Source organism: Populus alba, chromosome 19 (genome assembly GCF_005239225.2).
Source record: "Populus alba chromosome 19, ASM523922v2, whole genome shotgun sequence".
Taxonomy (NCBI): domain Eukaryota; kingdom Viridiplantae; phylum Streptophyta; class Magnoliopsida; order Malpighiales; family Salicaceae; genus Populus; species Populus alba.
In genome coordinates this window covers 15,392,937-15,413,714 of record NC_133302.1, presented here as the reverse complement: position 1 = coordinate 15,413,714, position 20,778 = coordinate 15,392,937, and the positions used below count along the sequence as shown (strand labels likewise).

Below are 20,778 nucleotides of genomic sequence, written 5' to 3'. Positions count from 1 at the left end.
TTTGGTTGTAATTTGTATCTTTCTTTTATGTCAAGTTAGTGCTCCAAAACTATGAAATTATATTAACTCTAGTATTTAAGACAATCGACTTACTTGTTATGAAGTTAGTTTTGTTATTAGTGCTGCGTACTTTTGAACAACTCTGATTGAGTTTTTGAAGGATAAGTTTGTATGTAAGTTTGGGTTCGCATAGGTTTGAACCTTGGAGGGGAACCTTGCCTATGTGCCGTCATGGATCCGGGAATCGGTCGCTGACAATACCAGATGGAAGATGGTTTTCGAAGTTCCCAAGCTGAATAGCTAAAAGAAGGATTTATGGTGTTAGCAACTTGCTTCCAAGTTAAACAGCTGCTTCATACTGGAAACCTGGGACCACACAAGCCAGTTAAGCTCCAAGTTTTCAAGGTTCCTGTCGTTTATGGGTTGTGTAGCATACAAAGTTTCAAGGATTATTACACGTACAAGATTCAAATACGGAAAAAGAAAAAAAAATGAAAGTCAACAAAGTTTCAGGGAAAGAGGGGCCATCTTCCAATGATTCCATTAGTCATTGGTTTCTCCATCTCATTGTAAGAGATCTGTTGTACGGTATTTAGCATATATGCTAAGCATATACTGTACGCCGCCCGGGGAGGATATCCAGGAAAACTTCGGAGAAACCCAGACACAAAATAGACAGATATCAACCGAGCGAGCATTCCTAAAACAGCTGAAGAAAAATGAATTATGCTTCAGACAAAATCTTTTAAATGGAGAAAATACTTAAATTAGCAGTGATCCTGGCAACTAGCTGTGCTAAAAACATTGACTGATACCCGATACAGTAACAGACAATCAGGAAATGATTGCGAAGTTGAGATGTGTCCTGGGAATAGCGAATCTTAAGACTAACAGCCAAGGCAAAGAGTGTTTATCTCTCTTTCTTCATCCCGATGTCTTGGTAATGCAGGTTTCTTTTTATAAATAAAGACGTTAGCCACAACGAGAATTTCTTGTGTTTCCAGTGTCCTGCATCCGTACAGGACAAAAACCGCCATCCCTGACACGCTCAATTCCCTGCCTTATATTATGCATTGACTCCCTGTGCATCTCAAACACATCTCCACTTCTCAAATCAGCTAGGAGAAATTATTACCCCAAGCATGTCAGACGGAACTCTAGCTGTCTTTTCAGCTCTTGACAATGCCAAGACCCAACTCTACCATTTCGAGGCAATTGTTATAGCGGGTAAGGGATTTTTCACTGATGCTTATGATCTCTTTTGCATCACTGCTGTAACCAAACTTATCGGCCTCCTATACTACTTTGACCCAGCTAAAGGCGCCCCAGGTAAGCTTCCGGTAAACATCAACAATGCGATAATTGGAGTTGCTTAATGTGGAACCCTAGCAGGGCAACTCTTCTTTGGGTGGCCTGGGGATAAACTTGGTAGGAAGAAAGTTTACGGCATCACTCTAGTTACTATGGTGGGGTGCGCCTTAGCTTCTGGCCTTTCCTTCGGGTCCACAGCTACAAGTGTGATCGGAAGTCTCTGCTTCTTCCGGTTCTGGCTTGGTTTTGGGATTGGAGGAGACTATCCGCTCTCACCTGTGATTATGTCTGAATATGCCATTCAAAAAACTCGTGGAGCATTCATTGCAGCTGTCTTTGCAATGCAAGGAGTAGGAATTCTGTTCGCAGGAGCTGTATCCACAATTGTCTCCAAGGCATTCTTGAGTGCTTTCCCATCTCAGCCATTTAGTAAAGTCAATGTGCGATCAACTCAGCCTGAAGCAGATTTTGTTTGTAATGTTTTGAATTAAAGGGATAGGAAAAGGCTAGAAAGCCCTTGAAGGCTTAGATGTAGGAATAAATGAATGAAGGGTATTATAGTAATTTAACAAACTTAATAAATATAAATAGAAAAAAAAAAAAGAGATCTGAAAATTTTGAGAGAGAACCGGCAAGAGATAAGGAGGAAGAAAGAAGAAAAAAGAAAAAAGAGGGGAAAATAAAGAAAAAGAAAAAGAGGTGGAGGAAATAAGTTTAAATGTAAGATTTAGGTTGTTAAATGTATAAATATATGTTATTGAAGTTTAAATTTCGGTTTTGATGAATGTTAGGGTTTTGAAAATTATATTTATGGTTTATTGATGAATTAATTTGAATGTTGTATGGTTGATTATTGTGGGTAATGAATTGTTAAGTTGAATTTGAGAGATTGTAGATAAAAATGATGATTTTGAGTTATGGTTTTGTTTGAATGGTGAATTTGTGTTAGAAATCAGGGGGTAACAGTAGGTAATCTGTGAAAATTATGGGTTTGAGGTTGAAGATGATGAAAATTCAATTTGGTCCCTCAATTTGCAAAAATTATAGTTTAGTCCCCAAACTTTGGAAAAATACAAATTGGTCCCTGGCGCATATTCCGAGATTCTGAACATAATAAAATATGAATTATGGGCAGAATTACTGTATAGTAATGTAATTTTAACAATTTCAATTTGGTCCTCCAATTTGACAAAAATTACCATTTGACCCTAAAAATTTAGTAAAATTCCAGAATGGTCCCTGTAGCATAATGAGATATTATGGACAGAATTGAGGATTAATTATGGTCAGAATTTCAGTATATTCATGGATTTATGAAAAATTTTAGTTTGGTCCTCCATTCGACAAAAATTACAATTTGACCCTAAAAAATTTTGAAAAAAAAATCCAAAATGGTCCCTGGAGCATAATTAGAGTTCTGAACAGAAATGAGGATGAATTATGGACATAATTACACTATAGTCAGAATTTATGATATGTTTAGTTTCGTCTCCATTAGACGAAAGTTACAATTTGGGCCCAAAAAAATATGATAAATTCTAGATTAGTCCCTAGCTATAATATTAGCTTTTGCAGATTGGTTTGATGAATAATTAAGGTTTATTTAGTGAATTATTACCAATTTTATATATTTTTTTATTATAGATTGAATTTTGGGAAAACTGTTAAATTTTGGGTTTTGAGAAAATTGACTAGTTATTTCAAAACATATAGGGTTACGAAATACACCCTTAGTTAAGTGTATTAAGTAGGTTAAATTTTCTTTCGAGTCGTTCTTGAATATGTCTCCTTTGTATTCAGATAATTCTGATATTCTATCGGCGGGACGTGAGTAGGATTTCCTTCGGTATCAGCTTTTAAGTGCAGTTTGCTTTTGAGTCAGGTGAGTGAATAATTTTTCATATGCATGAAAATATTATAAATATTTGATTTGTAATATGAATTGGATCATGCTTCTTGATAATATATATATATTATATATATATATATATATATATATATATATATATATATATGTTGATTATTATCCTTGTTATGATAAAGAATGATCAAATTATTGAATCTGAATCTTGATATGAACCAATATATATTTTGAATTGACTTTTGAATTGATAGCTTCTCATTTGATTGATGTTATAAGTTGAGCTTTGAGATATGAATATGTTTGTTTGATTATGATTATGAACCTATGGTATATTAGTCAGAATACCCATGCTAACAGGATAATATTTGTCTTTGTGCACATCGTATCTGAACCCTAGTTGGTTGGGGGAATCACCAACCTGTGTGGATTGATCATCTTATAGTAAGGAGCCTTATGCTCATTGCATTTTAATTTTTCTGACGAGCTTTACCATATGATCTTCTTGTTATGTTCTATTTGAGAAACCTTCCTATAATAACCTAGAGCCATAATTGTATATATATTCTTATTGTTGTATTACCTTGTGTGTGTATATTGAATATTATCTATTCACTGAGTTGTTGAACTCACCCTCTTATTACTATTCTTTTCAGGCTTATAGCTTGATAGCAAGTTACTTTTGTTGAACCTTCCGAACTTGTTTTTTGGTTGTAATTTGTACCTTCCTTTTATGTCAAGTTAGTGCTTCAAAACTATGAATTATATTAACTCTTGTATTAAGACAATTACATTATATTATGAAGTTAGTTTTGTTATTAGTGTTGCGTTGAACTCAAATTGAGTTTTGAAGGATAAATTTGTATGTAAGTTTGGGTTCGCATAGGTATGGAACCTTGAAGGGGAACCTTGCCTATGTGCTGGTCATGGATTCGAGATTCGGGTTGTGGGTTGTGACAAACTTGGTATTAGAGCTTTAGGTTAAAGAAATAATAGTATAATTAATTTCATAATAAGTGGAGCATTAGGATTTGTATCGTCTTGTTTGTTGTTTTTAAAAATTTGAATTCTCATCAAACATGTCTTCTTCCTTGTGATAAATATGCTTTCCTATAATTCTGTGATAATTATCATGCTATTGTTCTAGCATGACTTAAGTGCTCTCACTTTTATTTTAAGAAATGCTGAGGAATAGACGAATAACTAATACTATTAGAGTAGATGATGATCAGGATAATGTCCTTATTATGCGGTTGGGAACTGCAAGGCAGAGAAGGAGGCGCGGTGCACTCGTGCCTTAACATGTTGAGGAGGTACCTCCACCAGTGGAGAAAGAGCCTCAAGAGATAGGAAAATATGGTTGATGAAACAGGTATGGGGGTAGCTGACCCTGAGCCTGTTACAGAGTTTCAACAACTTAGCCAGGTTGTGCGGACCTGGATAAAGTTTACTATTAAGAGAGATAAAAGAAGGGATAGAGATGTACCCTCGACATCCCATACTGTTCAGGGAGTTAATGTGCCATTGAATGACTTCATGAAGTTGGCAACTCCTATTTTTACTGGGATGGACAATTCAGAGGATCCTCAGAGGTTCTTAGATGATATTTGGTGACGGTGTGAAGCTTTGGGATGTACAGACCATCGAGCTATGAGTTTGGCATCGTTCAAGTCAGAAGGAGATGTGGCGATCTCTTGGTTTGAGTCTAGAAAAAGAGCAAAGCTAGTAAAGGCTCAGTGGATATGAAAGGAGTTTAGCTCCATGTTCTTAGACAGGTTTCTCCCTCAGAGTGTCAAGGATGCTCGACTTTATAAGTTTGAGAGGCTATCTCAGGGGAGCATATATGATAGTGGATGAGTATGATCTGAAGTTCACTCAGCTGTCTAGGTATGCAGAACATCTTCTACCCACTGAGGAGTAGAGGGTGAAGAGGTTCATTAGAAGACTCAAATCCTCTATGTATAAAGTGATGGTGTCATAGGTGTTTCCATCCTACTCCTCAGCTATTGATAGTGCCAGGTTGATAGAGGCGCGAGAAATAGAGGACATGACTGCTGGCCAGTCTAAGAGGCCTAGAGAAGAGGGTCAGTCTTTTAGGCATTAAGGATTAAGTACATGCCAATCTAGGGGACGAAGTGGCTGTCAGGGCTCATGGGTTCAGAGGAGGTTTATACAGAGACCGTCAATTAGTGGCTCAAATGGTCAGAGTGGCAGTAGTGGTACTCAAAGTTTAGTTCAAACTACACCTTGTAGTTCATTTGTTTCACCTGTGGATAGTTCTTCATGTCAGCATTGTGGAGGAGGTCATACTAGTGTAAAGTGATACATAAGGACTGAGGCTTGTTTTAGTTGTGGCCAGATAGGTTATAAGATCAGAGAGTGCCCGAGGAGACAGTTGTCCACTTTGGGGTTATCTGCTTCAGTCCAGTATTCTATTCAGGCATCATCAACGAGCTAGTTTGTGGCTCATGGTGGTAGAGGTTTTGGTGGCCGTGATCAGAAACGTCGAGGTGCAGGTGATAGAGGTCAGATACAGCAGGGTCAGGGCATGTCAGAGTTTATACCTTGACTCGGCAGGATGCTCAAGCATCCAACACAGTTGTTTCAGGTATTCTTCATGTTTGGCAAAAATTTTGTTTGATACGGGTGTAACTCATTCATTTGTGTCTCCATATTTTTTCATGAGGTTAGATAAACAACCAACCTTGTTAAAATCCCTAATTTTAATTTCTACTCCCTTAGATGAATTAATATTAGTGAAGTATGTGTATCTGGATTGTGAAATAGAGATTAAAGATAAGATCTTTATGAGAATTTAAATGTCTTAAATATGTTGATTTTCATGTGATTTAGGAATGGATTGGTTGGCAAAGCATAGGGCTTCAGTAAATTGTTGGGGTAAGAAAATAATGTTTGATCCAGATGAAGAAGTTGGGTTGGTATTTCAAGGGGATAGAATTGGGTCTCCATCAATTATGTTATCGGCTATCTCGAGGAAAATGACTCGAAAAGGAGTACAGTGCTATCTAGCATATATAGTGGATATAGAGAAAGAAGTTCCTCAATTAGACCAAGTCCCTATAGTTAGGGAGTTTATCAATGTTTTTTCCTAATGACTTACTTGGATTGCCCTCCGTTATAAGGAGATTGAGTTTTTGTATTGAATTTGGTTCCGGATACCAAACCAATATTAATGGCACCATATAGAATGGCGCTAGTAGAATTGAGGAAGCTAAATGAGCAACAACAAGATTTGTCGGATAAAACGTTTATCCTACCAAGTGTGTCCCCTTGGGGAGCCCTAATGTTATTTGTGAAGAAGAAAGATGGGTCATTGAGGTTATGTATAGATTATAAGCAACTAAATCGGGTGACAGTTTGAAATAGATACCCATCCCTCATATAAATGATTTGTTTGATTAGTTACAGGAAGCTCAATTCTTTTCTAAGATTGATCTTTGATCTGGGTATCATCAGTTAAGGATTAAGGAGGCAGACATTTCGAAGACAGCTTTTAGAACTCGGTATGGTCATTATGAGTTTTTAGTGATGTCTTTTGGGTTGACGAATGCACCAACAGTTTTTATGGATTTGATGATTAAAGTGTTTGGCCAGTTTATTGATCGATTTGTGATAGTTTTTATTGATAATATTTTGGTGTATTTGAGGTCTAGAGAGGAGCATGAGCAGCACTTGAGAATGATGCATCAAACTCTGCGAGATCATCAATTGTATGGCAAGTTCTTAAAGAGTGAGTTTTGGTTGGAGAGTGTAGCATTTATTGGGCATGTAGTGTCAAGGAATGGGATTGAGGTTGATCCTTAAAAGATTGAAGTAGTTAAACAGTGGCTTAGGCCTACTTCGGCAACAGAGATTAGAAGTTTCTTATGTTTGGCCGGCTACTATCGGAGGTTTGTGGAGAACTTTTCTTTGATTTCTGCACCATTGACTAAGCTAACGCAAAAAAAGTTAAGTTTTAGTGGTCTGAAGCTTGTGAGAAAAGTTTCTTAGAGTTGAAAAAGAGATTAACTACAACGCATATTCTAGCAGTACCATCAGGTTCTAGTGGTTACATAATGTATTGTGATGCTTCAAGAGTGGGGTTAGGATGTGTTCTAATGTAGCATGACAAAGTTATTGCTTATGCTTCACAACAGTTAAAGAAGCATGGACAGAACTATCCTACACATGATTTAGAGATGGAGGTTGTAATTTTAACTTTAAGATTTGGAGGCACTACTTGTATGGTGAAACTTGTGAGATCCTTACAAATCACGAGAGTTTGAAATACATCTTTTAGTAGAGGGATGTAAACCTGAGGCAGAGGAGATGGATGGAACTGCTGAAGGATTATGATTGTACCATACAGTACCACCCGGGTAGGGCAAATATAGTTGCCGATGCTTTGAGTAGAAAATCATCAGGAAGCTTAGCTCATATTCAAGAGGTACAAAGACCTCTAATTAGGGAGCTGCATGAATTAGTGGATGAAGGAGTTAGATTTGATCTTAGTGAAGCTGGAGCAATGATTGCTCATGTTCAGGTTAAGTCAGATTTGTTTGATAAGATAAAAGCAGCTCGGAAGAAAGATGATTCACTACTTAGGATCAGAAATGAGGTTGAGTAGGGTAAAGCTGCAGGTTTAGTGATAGGTGATGATGATGTGCTGAGATATATGAATAGGCTTTGTGTACCTGATGTAGATGATCTGAGGAGAGAATTGATGGTAGAGGCACATCAGACAGTTTACACAATGCATCCAGGTTCCACCAAGATGTATAAAGACTATAAGGTGTGTTATTGGTGGAATAGGATGAAGGCTGATGTAGCAGATTTTGTTTTTAAGTGTTTGACCTGTTAGAGGGTAAAGGGTGAACACCAGAAACCTCCTAGATTGTTGCAACCATTGTTGATTCCAGAATGGAAGTGGGAAAGGATCACAATGGACTTTGTGACAGGATTGCCTAGGAGTCAGGAGGGTTATGATTCGATATGGGTGATTGTTGACAGGTTGACAAAATCAGCCCATTTTCTACTAGTTAAGATTACTTATGGATATGTAAAGTTGGTAAAATTGTTTATTAGTGAGATTGTACAGTTGCATGGAGTGTCAATCTTGATAGTGTCTGATAGAGGTCAACAGTTTACATCGCGGTTTTGAGTGAAATTTTAAGAAGCTATGGGTACTAAAGTGCAGTTGAGTACAACTTTTCACCCTCAGACCGATCGTCGGTCTGAGAGGACTATTCAGATCTTGGAGGATATGTTAAGGGCTTGTGTTATTAATTTTGGAGTTAGTTGGAGTAAGTTCCTACCATTAGTGGAATTTGTTTACAACAACAATTATCAGGCTAACATAGAGATGGCACCTTATGAGGCTTTGTATGGTCGGAAGTGTAGATTATCGATTTGTTGGTTTGAGGTTGGTGAGAAGAGGCTAATAGGACTGGAGTTGATTCAGGTTACCTTAGAGAAGATAGAGGTAATTAGAAAGAAGCTTCAAACAACTCAAAGTAGACGGAAGAGTTACGGAGATAGAAGAAGGCGTGACTTAGAGTTTTTTAGTGGGTGATTGTGTGTTCCTTAAAAAGTATCACCGACCAAAGGAGTATTCAGGTTTGGGAAGAAAGACAAGTTGAGTCCTCGATTTATTGGACCGTATGAGATTTTAGAGAGAGTTGAGGCAGTTGCTTATAGGTTAGCATTACCACCAAACTTGTCTGCTATCCATCTGGTATTTCATGTTTCCATGCTAAGGAAGTATATGTTAGATCCATCACATGTGTTAGAGGTTCATCCCATTGAATTGAGAGATGATATGGTTTATGAGGTGCAATTGGAAGCTATAATCGACCGACAAGTGAGGAAGCTTAGGTCGAAGGATATAGCTTCAATAAAGGTGAAATAGAAAGGTCATTTAAGTGAGGAAGCTTACCCCAACAATTTACCGAATCCCTATGCTTTGCCAACCAATCCATTCCCAAAATCACATCAAAATCAAACATATCTAAGACATTTAAGTCTCCCATAAAGATCTTATTTCCAATCTCTATTTCACAATCCAAATACACATACTTCACTAATATTAATTCATCTAAGGAAGTAGAAATTGAAATTGGGGATTTTAACAAGGTCGGTTGTTTATCTAACCTCATGGAAAAATATAGAGACATAAATGAATGATTTGCACCCGTATCAAACAAAACTTGTGCTCCAAACATGAAGAATACCTGAAACAACTGTGTTGGGTGCTTGAGCATCCTGCTGAGTCAAGGTAAAAACTTTGGCATGCCCCTGACCCTGCTGTATCTGACCTCTATCACCTGCACCTCGACCTCTCTGACCACTGCCACTAAAACCTCTACCCCAATGAGCCACAGACTGGCTCGTCGATGGTGCCTGAATAGGATGTTGGACTGAAACAGATAACCCCGAAGTGGACAACTATCTCCTCGGGCACTCTCTGATCTTATGACCTATCTGGCCACAACTTAAGCAAGCTCCAGTCTTTCTGTATCACTCTGCACTAGTATGACCTCCTCCACAGTGCTGACATGAAGAACTATCCACAGGTGAAACAAATGAACTATGAGGTGTACTCTGAACTAAACTCTGAGTACCACTACTGCCACTCTGACCACCTGAGCTACTAACTGACGGTCTCTGTCTAAACCTCCTCTGAACCCATGAGCCTTGACAGCCACTTTGTCCCCTAGACCGGCCTGTACTTAATCCCTATTGCCTAAAAGACTGACCTTCTTCTTTAGGCCTCTTAGACTGGCCAACAGTCATGTCCTCTATTTCTCGCACCTCTATCAACCTAGCTCTATTAATAGCTGAGGAGGAGGATGGAAGCACCTGTGACACCATCACCTTATACATAGAGGATTTGAGTCCTCTAATGAACCTCTTCACCCTCCACTCCTCAGTGGGTAGAAGATGTTCTGCATACCTAGAAAGCTAAGTGAACTTCAGATCATACTCATCCATTGTTATATATGCTCCCCTGAGATAGCCTCTCAAACTTATAAAGTCGAGCATCCTTGACGCTCTGAGGGAGAAACCTGTCTAAGAACATGGAGCTAAACTCCTTCCATGTCCACTGAGCCTTTACTGGCTTTACTCTTTTCCTAGACTCAAACCAAGAGATCACCACATCTCCTTCTAACCTGAACGATGCCAAACTCATAACTCGATGGTTTGTACATCTCAAAGCTTCATACCGTCGCCAAATATCATCTAAGAACCTCTGAGGATCCTCTGAACTGTCCATCCCAGTAAAAATAGGAGGTACCATCTTCATGAAGTCATTCAACGACACATTAACTCCCTGAATAGTGTGGGATGTCGAGGGTACATCTCTATCCCTTCTTCTATCTCTCTCCATAGTAAACCCTATCCAGGTCCGCACAACCTGGCTAAGTTGTTGAAACTCTGTAACAGGCTCATGGTCAGCTACCCCCACACCTATTTCATCAACCATATTTTCCTATCTCTTGAGGCTCTTTCTCCACTGGTGGAGGTACCTACTCAACATGTTGAGGCACGAGTGCACCGCGCCTCATTCTCTGCCTTGCAGTTCTCAACCACACAGTAGGGACATTATCCTAATCATCATCTACTCTAATAGTATCAGTTATTCGTCTATTCCTCGGCATTTCCTAAAATAAAAGTGAGAGCAGTTAAGTCATGCTAGAATAATAGCATGATAATTATCACAGAATTATAGGAAAACATATTTATCACAAGGAAGAAGACATGCTTGATGAGAATTCAAATTTTAAAAAACAACAAACAAGACGATACGAATCCTAATGCTCCACTTATTATGAAATTAACTATACTATTGTTTCTTTAACCTAAAGCTCTGCTACCAAGTTTGTCACAACTTGAATCCCGGATCCATGACCGACACATAGGCAAGGTTCCCCTCCAAAGTTCCTCACCTATGCGAACCAAAACTTATATACAATCCTATCCTTTGAATAACTTAATCAGAGTTCAACGCAGCATTAACAACAAACTAACTTCATAATATAATTTTAGTGTCTTAATACAAGAGTTAATATAATTTCATAGTTTTGGAGCACTAACTAGACAAAAAAGGAATGTACAAATTACAACCAAAAAGCAGGTTTGGAAGGTTCAACAAAAGTAACCCATCATCAAGCTATAAGCCTAAAAAGATAAATAATGAGAGGGTGAGTTCAACAACTCAGTGAGTAGATAACATTCAATATACACACACGCGATAATACAACAATGAGAGTATATATATACAATTATAGCTCTAGGTTCTTATAGGAAGGTTTATCAAATAGGTCATAACAAGATTATGATAAGGTAAAGCTCGTCAGAAAATCAAAATGCAATGAGCATGAGGCTCTGTACTGTGGGATGATCAATCCATACAGGTTGGTGACCCCCCCTGACCAACTAGGGTTCAGATACGATGTGCACAAAGATTAACACTACCCTGTTAGCATGAGTATTCTAACTCACATGCCATAGGTTCATAATCATAATCAAACAAACATATTCATATCTCAAAGCTCAACTCATGACATCGATCAAATGAGAAGCTATCAATTCAGAAGTCAATTTAAAATATATACTAGTTCATATCAAGAATTCAGATTCAATAATTGATCATGTTTTATCATAACAAGAATAATAATCAACATATATATTAGCAAGAAGCATGATCCAATTCATATTAACAAATCAAATATTTATAATATTTCTCATGCATATGGAAAATTATCCACTCACCTGACTCGAAAGCAAACAGAAGTCAAAAGCAAACACCGAAGAAAATCTTACGTACTAACGTCCCGTCGGTAGAATATCAAGATTATCTGAATACAAAGGAGACATATTCAAGAACGAATTGAAAGAACATTTAACCTATTTAATACACTTAACTAAGGGTGTATTCTGTAACCTTATATGTTTTTGAACTAACTAGTTAATTTTCTTAAAAACCTAAAAATTAAAGGTTTTCTAGAAATCTAATCCATAATAAAACAAATAATAAGACTTGATAATAATTCACTAAATAACCCTCATTTATTCATCAAACCAATCTGAAAAGGCTAATATTACAACTACAGTGGATATGGAATTCATTATACTTTTAGGGCCAAATTGTAATTTTTGTCTAATTGGAGAACCAAACTAAACATATCATAAATTCATGACTATAGTGGAATTATGTCCATAATTCATCCTCATTTTTTTCTAGAACCTCTAATTATGCTCCAGGGACCATTCTAGAATTTTTCCAAATTTTTAGGGTCAAATTGTAATTTTTGTCAAATGGAGGACCAAACTAAAATTTTCATAAACCCATGACTATACTGAAATTCTGAACATAATTAATCCTCAATTCTGTCCACAATATCTCATTATGCTCCAGGGGCCATTCTGGAATTTTATCAAATTTTTAGGGTCAAATGGTAATTTTTGTCAAATTAGAGGACCAAATTGAAAGTTTAAAATTCATAAATATACTGTAATTCTGCCCATAATTCATATTTATTCTGTTCAGAATCTCGGAATATGCTCCAGGGACCAATTTATAATTTTCTAAAGTTTGGGGATTAAACTGTAATTTTCACAAATTGAGGGACCAAATTGAATTTTCATCATCTTCAACCTCCAACCCAGAATTTCAACAGAAACCTACTGTTCTTTTCAAATTTCTAACTCAAAATTCACCATTTACACAATTCATAACTCAAAATTATCACAATCTTCCATAATCACTAAATAATCAATTACCCACAATAATCAACCCCATAACATTCAAATTAATTCATCAATTAAACCTAAAACACAAATTTCAAAACCCCAACATTCATCAAAACCAAAATTTAAAGTTCAATTAACATACATTTATACATTTAACAATCTAAATCTTACATTTAAACTTATTTTCTCCAACTCCTTTTCTCTTTCCTTTATTTTCCCCTCTTTTCTCTTCTTCTTCTTCTTCTTCTTCCTCCTTCCTTCTCTCCTACCGGTTCTCTCTCAAAATTTTCAGATCTCTTTTTTTTCTATTTATATTTATCAAGTTTGTTGAATTACTACAATACCCTTCATTCATTTATTCCTACATCTAAGCCTTAAAGGGCTTTCTAGCTTTTTTCTGTTCCTTTAATTTAAAACATTACAGTGTCCGGGATTTGGTCGTGATAATAGTGCATATGTTTGGTGCAGTCAAATGCCAGAAACAGCTAGGTACACTGCCTTAGTTGAGGGAAACCACAAGAAGGCTGCTAACGATATGGCCAAGGTTCTTGAAAAGGACTTTACTATTGATGAAACAAGTTCCAATGCTCCTATTAATCCCATCTCTTCGTACGGGTTCTTTTCTAAAGAGTATGTTTATAAGCATGGGACTCAACTTCTTGGGACAGCCAGCACGTGGTTCCTATTGGATATTGCTTTCTATACTCTCAATTAACCCAGAAAGATGTATACCCAGCTGCTGGATTGCTAAATAAGGCCTCCTCAATGAATGCGTTAGAGGAGATGTACCATCTCTCCAAAGCAATGTCCTTAATCGCGCTTGTTGCAATTGTTCCTGGTTACTGGTTTAATTTACTGTGTTCCTCGTTGATAGGATCGGAAGGTTCATAATCCAGCTTGGCGGCTTCCTTCTGATGTCCATTTTCATGGCAATTCTCGGATTCAAGTATGGGATCTTAGAGGGGAGAAAATGCATGTGGCCCAGATTTCGAAAAAAAGGATTTATGTGGTGGTCACCCAATAATGTTTACAGTTCTTTACGGACTCACCTTCTTCTTTGCTAACTTTGGACCAAACAGTACAACCTTCATAGTGCCGGCAGAGCTGTTTCCAGCGAGGTTCCGCTCGACATGTCATGGTATTTCAGCTGCATCAGAAAAAGCAGGAGCTATAATCGGTGCATTTGTTGTACAGTACTACACTCAGGATGGAGACTCAAATGGAATCAAGAAGGCAATTATCGGACTTTCTGTGGTCAATTTGATTGGCTTTTTCTTCACTTTCTTGGTGCCAGAAACAAAAGGCAAGTCCCTCGAAGAACTCTCTGGAGAAGACCAGGATATAGGCAGAAATGCAGAAGCAAATGATAGAAACTATCGAACTGATGTGGGTCCAGAAAGTGAAATGGTTTAGCTCTTAGGTATCAATTCCTTTTCTCCAGGATTTCAAGCAATCACTACGTGTGGATCTCCAATAAAGCAAGCTAGCTCCTACTTCACTGTCAAAATAGAGGAATAAGGAGAAAGAAATTGCAGCTGCATTGATCGTTGTTGCAACATAATTATGTGAGTGTGCCTTCTTATAGTTTTCGATTAAAAACAAGTTACTGTAATGTGAAATAAAATTATGATTAGGTGATTGCAATTTGAAATGCAATTGGGAAGAAATAGAATCACCAAAATGCTAGCTTCTGCTCTGTATGACTTAACCCTAACAGCTCCTTCAGCAGTCTGTTTCCATACACTGCAATTACATGTTTGTGCTTGATAAAGGTCTATTATCAATACACAATATCCTATTAGGACATAAGCAAATATACTTCTAATTTTACACGCTATATTCTACACCATACTGCTGGCTTTCTCTCTTTGAAGGCATCTGTTGACGGAATCTATCCCAGAGGTGTTTATTCCTAAGATTACTGTTAGCTGGAAAATAATTTTCCTGCAACATGAAAAAGTCTGACAGTGAGGCTTCTGAGCCTGCAGCTGACTAGCTGTAGAGATATCAAACAGGAAATGAGAAGCTGCACTACTAGTCTGCATTAGCTTTAAGCTTTCGCTCACCAGATTTCTTTAACCATCTTCAATGGCTCTCGCAGGAGTTGGACTCTGTTTCTTTTTCGTTGTTTTGGCATGTGGAATTTACAATTTTTTATTTTATTTTATTTTAACATAAAATACTTGGCTTCGTTCACAAATGGTAACTGAACAACTAGAGGCACATCCTAAACACAAACCTGAAACAATTTGGAGTCTAAATTTTATATTTTTAACTGAATACGACACACAGTTGCTTTTACTCACTGTTTCATCCTCCAGAAGCAAAGTTATATACATTAACTGATAACCATTACAGGATATAATAAAAATCTCCAGCCATCTCAACAAACTCAACAGCATTTTCAGAACGATAAGTCTTTGAGATTCGTAAGCCTGTAATGTCCAAGGCGCTTGCTTGTTTCTTTCTGCAGCAGCTGAAGAGGAAAATGTGTTTCTAAGATTTCATATTCATTAATATTAGAATGCCAGAAAACAATTATACCACAGATCAAATTCCAACCTCCGCTGCATCAGCTTAAAGCAGCGATACCTTCTCCCTTTTCTCTTCTTTTTTCCTTTTCCTTTCGTGACCGCATTGCCAAGTCATATAACAGGGATTCCAGCCCAAGGTATGAACATCATTGACAACTCAGTTAAACAACTCAGAGATTTCAAAGCAGCAAACTAAGGTTCCTGGTTATGTAATTTCCTGACTTTTAAAGCACTCCATCTCGTACCAATCTAATCAGGTTTGATTATGTAGCTATATTAATCCCTGCTCACAGCTCGCTAAACAAACGCAGCCATAAAACATAAATTATTCCTGCTCAAAGATCACTAGGCACATGCACCCAGCCAACTGCAACAAACTAATGGCTGGAGAGCACACCATCCTGTGTGCACTCATAACAGAATGTTTGATAAAATGAAATGTTCACATGAAAGCAAGAATGCAAGGTACGGGAGAGTAGATTTACCCCTTTTGAGAGTGAATGTTCTTCGCTTGACAAAAATGCTGGCAGCTTAATCTTATCCTTCATAATCTTTCGCTTACTTTTCTGTCCGTTTCCACCAGTAAAAGGAGGCTGCAAAAACAGAGAAAAAAAATAAAAATATATGTCTGACACAACCTGAAGTCATCTTATGAATGAGAAAACAGGAATTGGGTTCATTAATTTTAATCACCAAAAAAAAAAGAAACAAAAGAAAAGGAGAAGAAAGACTCAGAACCAATCATACCTAATGGAAGCAAACTTATACTTGCTGCTAGCTACCATGAAAGACCATCTCCCAAAGACAAGGAGAAGCCCACATACAAATGAAACTCTAAAATATAGAGAAATATTAAATCCTATGGAATTGGAAGGTGGAGCATACTTTAGTTTTTAATCCCACCCAAACCTAAATCCTGGGGCCTAAATCTGGAGAAGATCATTTGATCAGAAAGACAAAATAACACCAGAAGTGGTCATTTTCAATTCAAGTGATAAAATGCCATAAAGTACCCACTCTTGACCTGATCTTTGACACTTACAAGATCATCGATGAGAAATAGAAGGTATTGCCGATGGCATGATGGCAAATGTGAATATAGGTTGCCCCTTTGCATTAGATTATGCGTTGACATAAAGGCATATCCATAAATGATAGGCATTGATGGACTGTTAGTTTCAAGTGACGACTAATAACATTGGGCCGGGCGCGCGCCAACAAATTCATACTAACCTTTCCAGTGAGCATTTCATAAAGCAGGATTCCAACACTCCACCAGTCTGTAGCCTTATCGTGACCTTTCGCGAGAACAGTTTCTGAAGACTGCTTTGCCAGGCCAAAATCAGTTAACATAACCTGGGACCAAGCACAAGGATAATTAACATCACCTCGTAGCACAAGTAGGTTCATTATCTAATTAAAGAAAAGTAAATACAGGCATGAACTATCACTTGGATAAGTAAAGACAGGCATGAACTATCACTTGCATGAATGCGTCGCGCACACATGCATGTAGACAAAGAGAAAGAAAGCAAATTGAAAAATTAATGGACCCAAATCCTGGATACATGACTGGCAACGCAGGAACGGTGTCAAAAAAACATTCCACCTATGCTAAGCCTCAGAACGAACATATCCAAAGAACAAATTATTTAAAAATACACAACATTTTATAATTTTAGAAATATTATATTATTCAAAACTAATGAAACCAAATGATAGTTCAAACAAAAAACAATAATTCATAATACTTATTACATTGTCAAAAATCCAAACTTAATTAAAACAGAGTAATAGTGAAGCGTCTAATACATCGAATCAAAATTAAAAGAAGAGCCTTACAAAATAAGCAAGACATACTAACTAAAACTGAAGAAGTAGGAACACTAAACAAGGTTCACATGTTATCATAAACTAAGAACCTGAAATAACATTAAGAATGAGAGGTGAGTTCAACCAACTCAGTGAGGGAATAACATTTAATATACATTTTAGATATTAATAGTTTGCAAGTCAATTTATCTTGATATACATATACCTACAAAACATATTATCATAAAGTAGTGGAATACATGTAAAAGAGCAGATGACACTCAAAGGTGATCAGATGACACCTGAAGGTGACCATTGTGGGATGATCAATCGTCACAGGCTGATGCCTTTCTCACCAGTTAAGTATATAGAATATTATGTGTACATAGACTAACTAGTCTCCATTAGCATGGAGTTACTGACAAATCCTATATCAAGGTATAATAGATATTCACAGAATCATCAAAGAAACATATATTATATCGAATATAATTTGGCTAGACAAAATGCGAGTGTAAATTCAAGAATAAATGAGTACTCAGAAAATAAAGTAACATATATAAATATTCAAGAAATTAACTAGTTGTACTCATCATATAATCAACATACATATTTATTTATATTATATGCATATTAAATATTATCCCACTCACTCGAAAAAATATAGATTAAAAGGAATATCAGATGAAAGACTCGAAAAACCTATTGAGGATCGTTAGAAGAACCTATAAAAATATACGAAATATACTCAAAAGCAATTCAAAACAACAAAAATAAAAGATTCCAATGCATAAAAGAAAACAAGGTTTAGTCTCCTAGGTTTAGGGACTAAAACGACAATTTTCCAAAACAGGGACCAAAATGTAATTTTACCAAAACAGGACCAAACTGTAAATACATAACCATAATAAAATTTCACCCATAAACCATCCTCAATTCTATACAGAATGACATAGGGACCAAACTGTTTTTTTAATAAAGTTCAGGGACTAAAATGTAAATCCCTAAAATTGAGGGACAAAACTGAAAATATTCCAAATCAATTATTAAACTGAGATTCATCATCCTTAACCTCATAATAACATTGTCCAGAATCTCAAAATACATTTAGGGGTCAAATTATAATTTTTCCAAAGTTTAGGGACTAAATTGTAATTTTCATAAATCAAGGACCAAAATAAAATTTCATTATCTTCAACCTCAAGACCATTCTATCTAGATTTTCAAGCAAGGTTGAAATGAATTTCTTAACCCATAAAAATCAATTTAAACAAATCAACTTACAAATACTTATTTCTAACAACATACTCAAAATCAATAACTTAACATTAAACCCCTAATGATCATGAATCAATTTTAACAACATGAACTTCAAATCTTTATAAACCCTAATCTATTTTTTTAATCATTCCATAAAAAAATCATAATCAAAAGTAACATGAGAGGGAGAATCACTTACTTACTACTTCAACCTTTCTTGAACCCGAAAAACTCAAGATCATAAACTAAAATACTTGGTTTGATGAGGAGAGGGTTATGGCAGTTATAAGAGTTAGAAAAGAGAAAAGTAATTCCCTTACGAATTTTTCTTATATACCTAGGTTAACTTAGGTTGGGGTTGGGCTAACTTAGGCTTGGGTTTAAGCCAAAACTTTGGATCTTACAAAAATCATACCTGTCCATCTGCTTCTAAAAGAATATTTTCAGGTTTAAGATCCCTACACATTATGTGCCATTTGTATGAAGATGAGAAACAACAAAAACAATTTCTGATGTGTATGTAAGTATAGAATCAACACACTTACCTTTACAATTTGAGTCGATTTTGACAGATGTGTTCATAGGTGTAAGAGCATGACTCTTTCCTTTAATGCCAAACTTCTTAATCATATCTTTAACATATTTTAGATTGATAAAACAAAATTTTATTTTCACCACGCTTAATTTGTATATCAATAGAGAAGTTTAATTCATCAATCATATTCATTTTAAATTTTTATTTTTTTTTAGCAAACTCATAAAAAAATGAATCATGAGTCGTTCCAAATATAATATCATAAACATAAATCTGAGTAATGCGTACATGTTTACCATTTTTTTTCTTATGAAAAGAGTCCTCCTATTAGTTTGTCCTTTTTTGAAACTATTTTCTATAGTAGAATATTTTATTAATTGTTCATACCATGCTCTTGGTGATTATTTTAGACCATAAATGACTTTCTTTAACATGTACATATGATCAAAAAATAAATGATTAGTGAGACCTTTGAGTTGTTCTACATAGACCTTTTCTTGTAGAATTACATTTAAGAATGCACTCTTCACATCCATCTGATACAATTTGAAATTTAAGTGACAAGCAAATGCAAGCAGTATACAAACAGATTTCAAATGAGCTACTAGTGCAAATGTTTCATCAAAATCAATTTTTTCGACTTAAGTGTATCCTTGTGCCACTAGTCTTTATTTGTTTCTAATGATTGTTCCCTGCCTTGATTTGTTCTTGAAGATCTATTTGGTTATAATTATGTTGTGACTATTAGGACATAGAACTAGTTCCCAAACATCATTTCTTATGAATTGATTTAGTTTCTCATGCATGACATTGATCCAACTTTCATCCTGTAGGGCATCTTCAACCTTCTTAAGTTCAACCTATGATAAATAACACATTATGAGACTTGATTGATAACATCTTTTCTTAAACTCATACCTTCATCCAATTTTCCAATAATATTCTCCTTGGGATGATTGTGTTTTATCCATAAGGAAACTTTTTTTCTTGTGATTGTTTAGAAACATGTGAAGAACTCTTATCCTAACATTTTTCATCTTGTTCTAATAAGGTTTATTTAGTTATCTCAATGATATTATCGAGATTTTTCTTGACAAATTCCTTCAGATTGTCATCAACAGCCATATTGATTGATTCTATGATAGTTTGAGTTTGTAGGTTATGGACTTTGTAAGTCGTCAAACTTATATAAGTTTTCTTAGTCTCTCAAGATATATTAAGCACTTCTAAACACTTTATTTGAACATGGGCTTCTTACTATTCCATGACTCATAAAGAGTGAGTATTTTTTCTAGGTCTAACCCTAACATGATTTAAAATGTGTACAACAATGTTGACAGTTTCTCCCCAGAAGTATAGGGTAACTTTCTCACTATTCAGTATAGTTCGAGCCATTTCTTGTATAACTTTGTTTTTTCTCTCTTACCATTCTACCAGGGAGTGATAGGAGTAGAAAATTCTCGATGTATACCTTATTCATCATAAAAACATGAAAAGTTTGTATTTTTCAAATTCTTTATCATGATCACTGCGAATTCTATAGATGTAAAGATTGTTTTATGTTTGCAATCTACTGAGCAATTTCCTCTCAAGATTAAAAGACTTGGACTTTTCTCTTAACAAAATAGCCTAAATATATCTTGAATAGTCATCCACAATGAATGATATACTTATTTCCACTTAGACTCTTAGTATAAGTTGAACCTATTCCA

At 35.9% G+C, this 20,778-nt stretch overlaps 2 protein-coding genes and 1 pseudogene across 2 annotated transcripts; 2 read left to right on the top strand and 1 right to left on the bottom strand.

The window, feature by feature from the left end:
* The first annotated feature begins 1,142 nt into the window (after positions 1–1,142).
* On the top strand, positions 1,143–1,802 carry LOC118063376 (low affinity inorganic phosphate transporter 8-like). The gene is made up of 2 exons (XM_035077391.1): positions 1,143–1,329; positions 1,393–1,802. Exons 1-2 carry the CDS (start codon positions 1,143–1,145, stop codon positions 1,800–1,802), a joined length of 597 nt encoding a protein of 198 aa, XP_034933282.1.
* An 11,605-nt stretch (positions 1,803–13,407) lies between these two features.
* On the top strand, positions 13,408–14,722 carry LOC118063378 (low affinity inorganic phosphate transporter 8-like; annotated as a pseudogene).
* Positions 14,723–15,836: 1,114 nt separating this feature from the next.
* On the bottom strand, positions 15,837–18,997 carry LOC140955061 (serine/threonine-protein kinase AtPK2/AtPK19-like). Its single transcript, XM_073406591.1, has 4 exons — positions 18,947–18,997; positions 16,693–16,815; positions 15,945–16,052; positions 15,837–15,860 (listed from the first exon to the last, which is right to left on the bottom strand). Exons 1-4 carry the CDS (start codon positions 18,995–18,997, stop codon positions 15,837–15,839), a joined length of 306 nt encoding a protein of 101 aa, XP_073262692.1.
* Between the last annotated feature and the right edge of the window lie 1,781 nt (positions 18,998–20,778).

Bases quoted from the DNA above. Each gene is read 5' to 3' on its own strand.
- LOC118063376 (XM_035077391.1), top strand. From the start codon at position 1,143: ATGTCAGACGGAACTCTAGCTGTCTTTTCAGCTCTTGACAATGCCAAG. The intron at 1,330-1,392 runs GTAAGCTTCCGG...GAACCCTAGCAG, and splicing joins CCCAGCTAAAGGCGCCCCAG to GGCAACTCTTCTTTGGGTGG.
- LOC140955061 (XM_073406591.1), bottom strand. From the start codon at position 18,997: ATGTGTAGGGATCTTAAACCTGAAAATATTCTTTTAGAAGCAGATGGA. The intron at 16,816-18,946 runs GTATGATTTTTG...GCTTGGTCCCAG, and splicing joins TTTTAGAAGCAGATGGACAG to GTTATGTTAACTGATTTTGG. The intron at 16,053-16,692 runs GTTAGTATGAAT...CTGTTTTTGCAG, and splicing joins ATGAAATGCTCACTGGAAAG to CCTCCTTTTACTGGTGGAAA.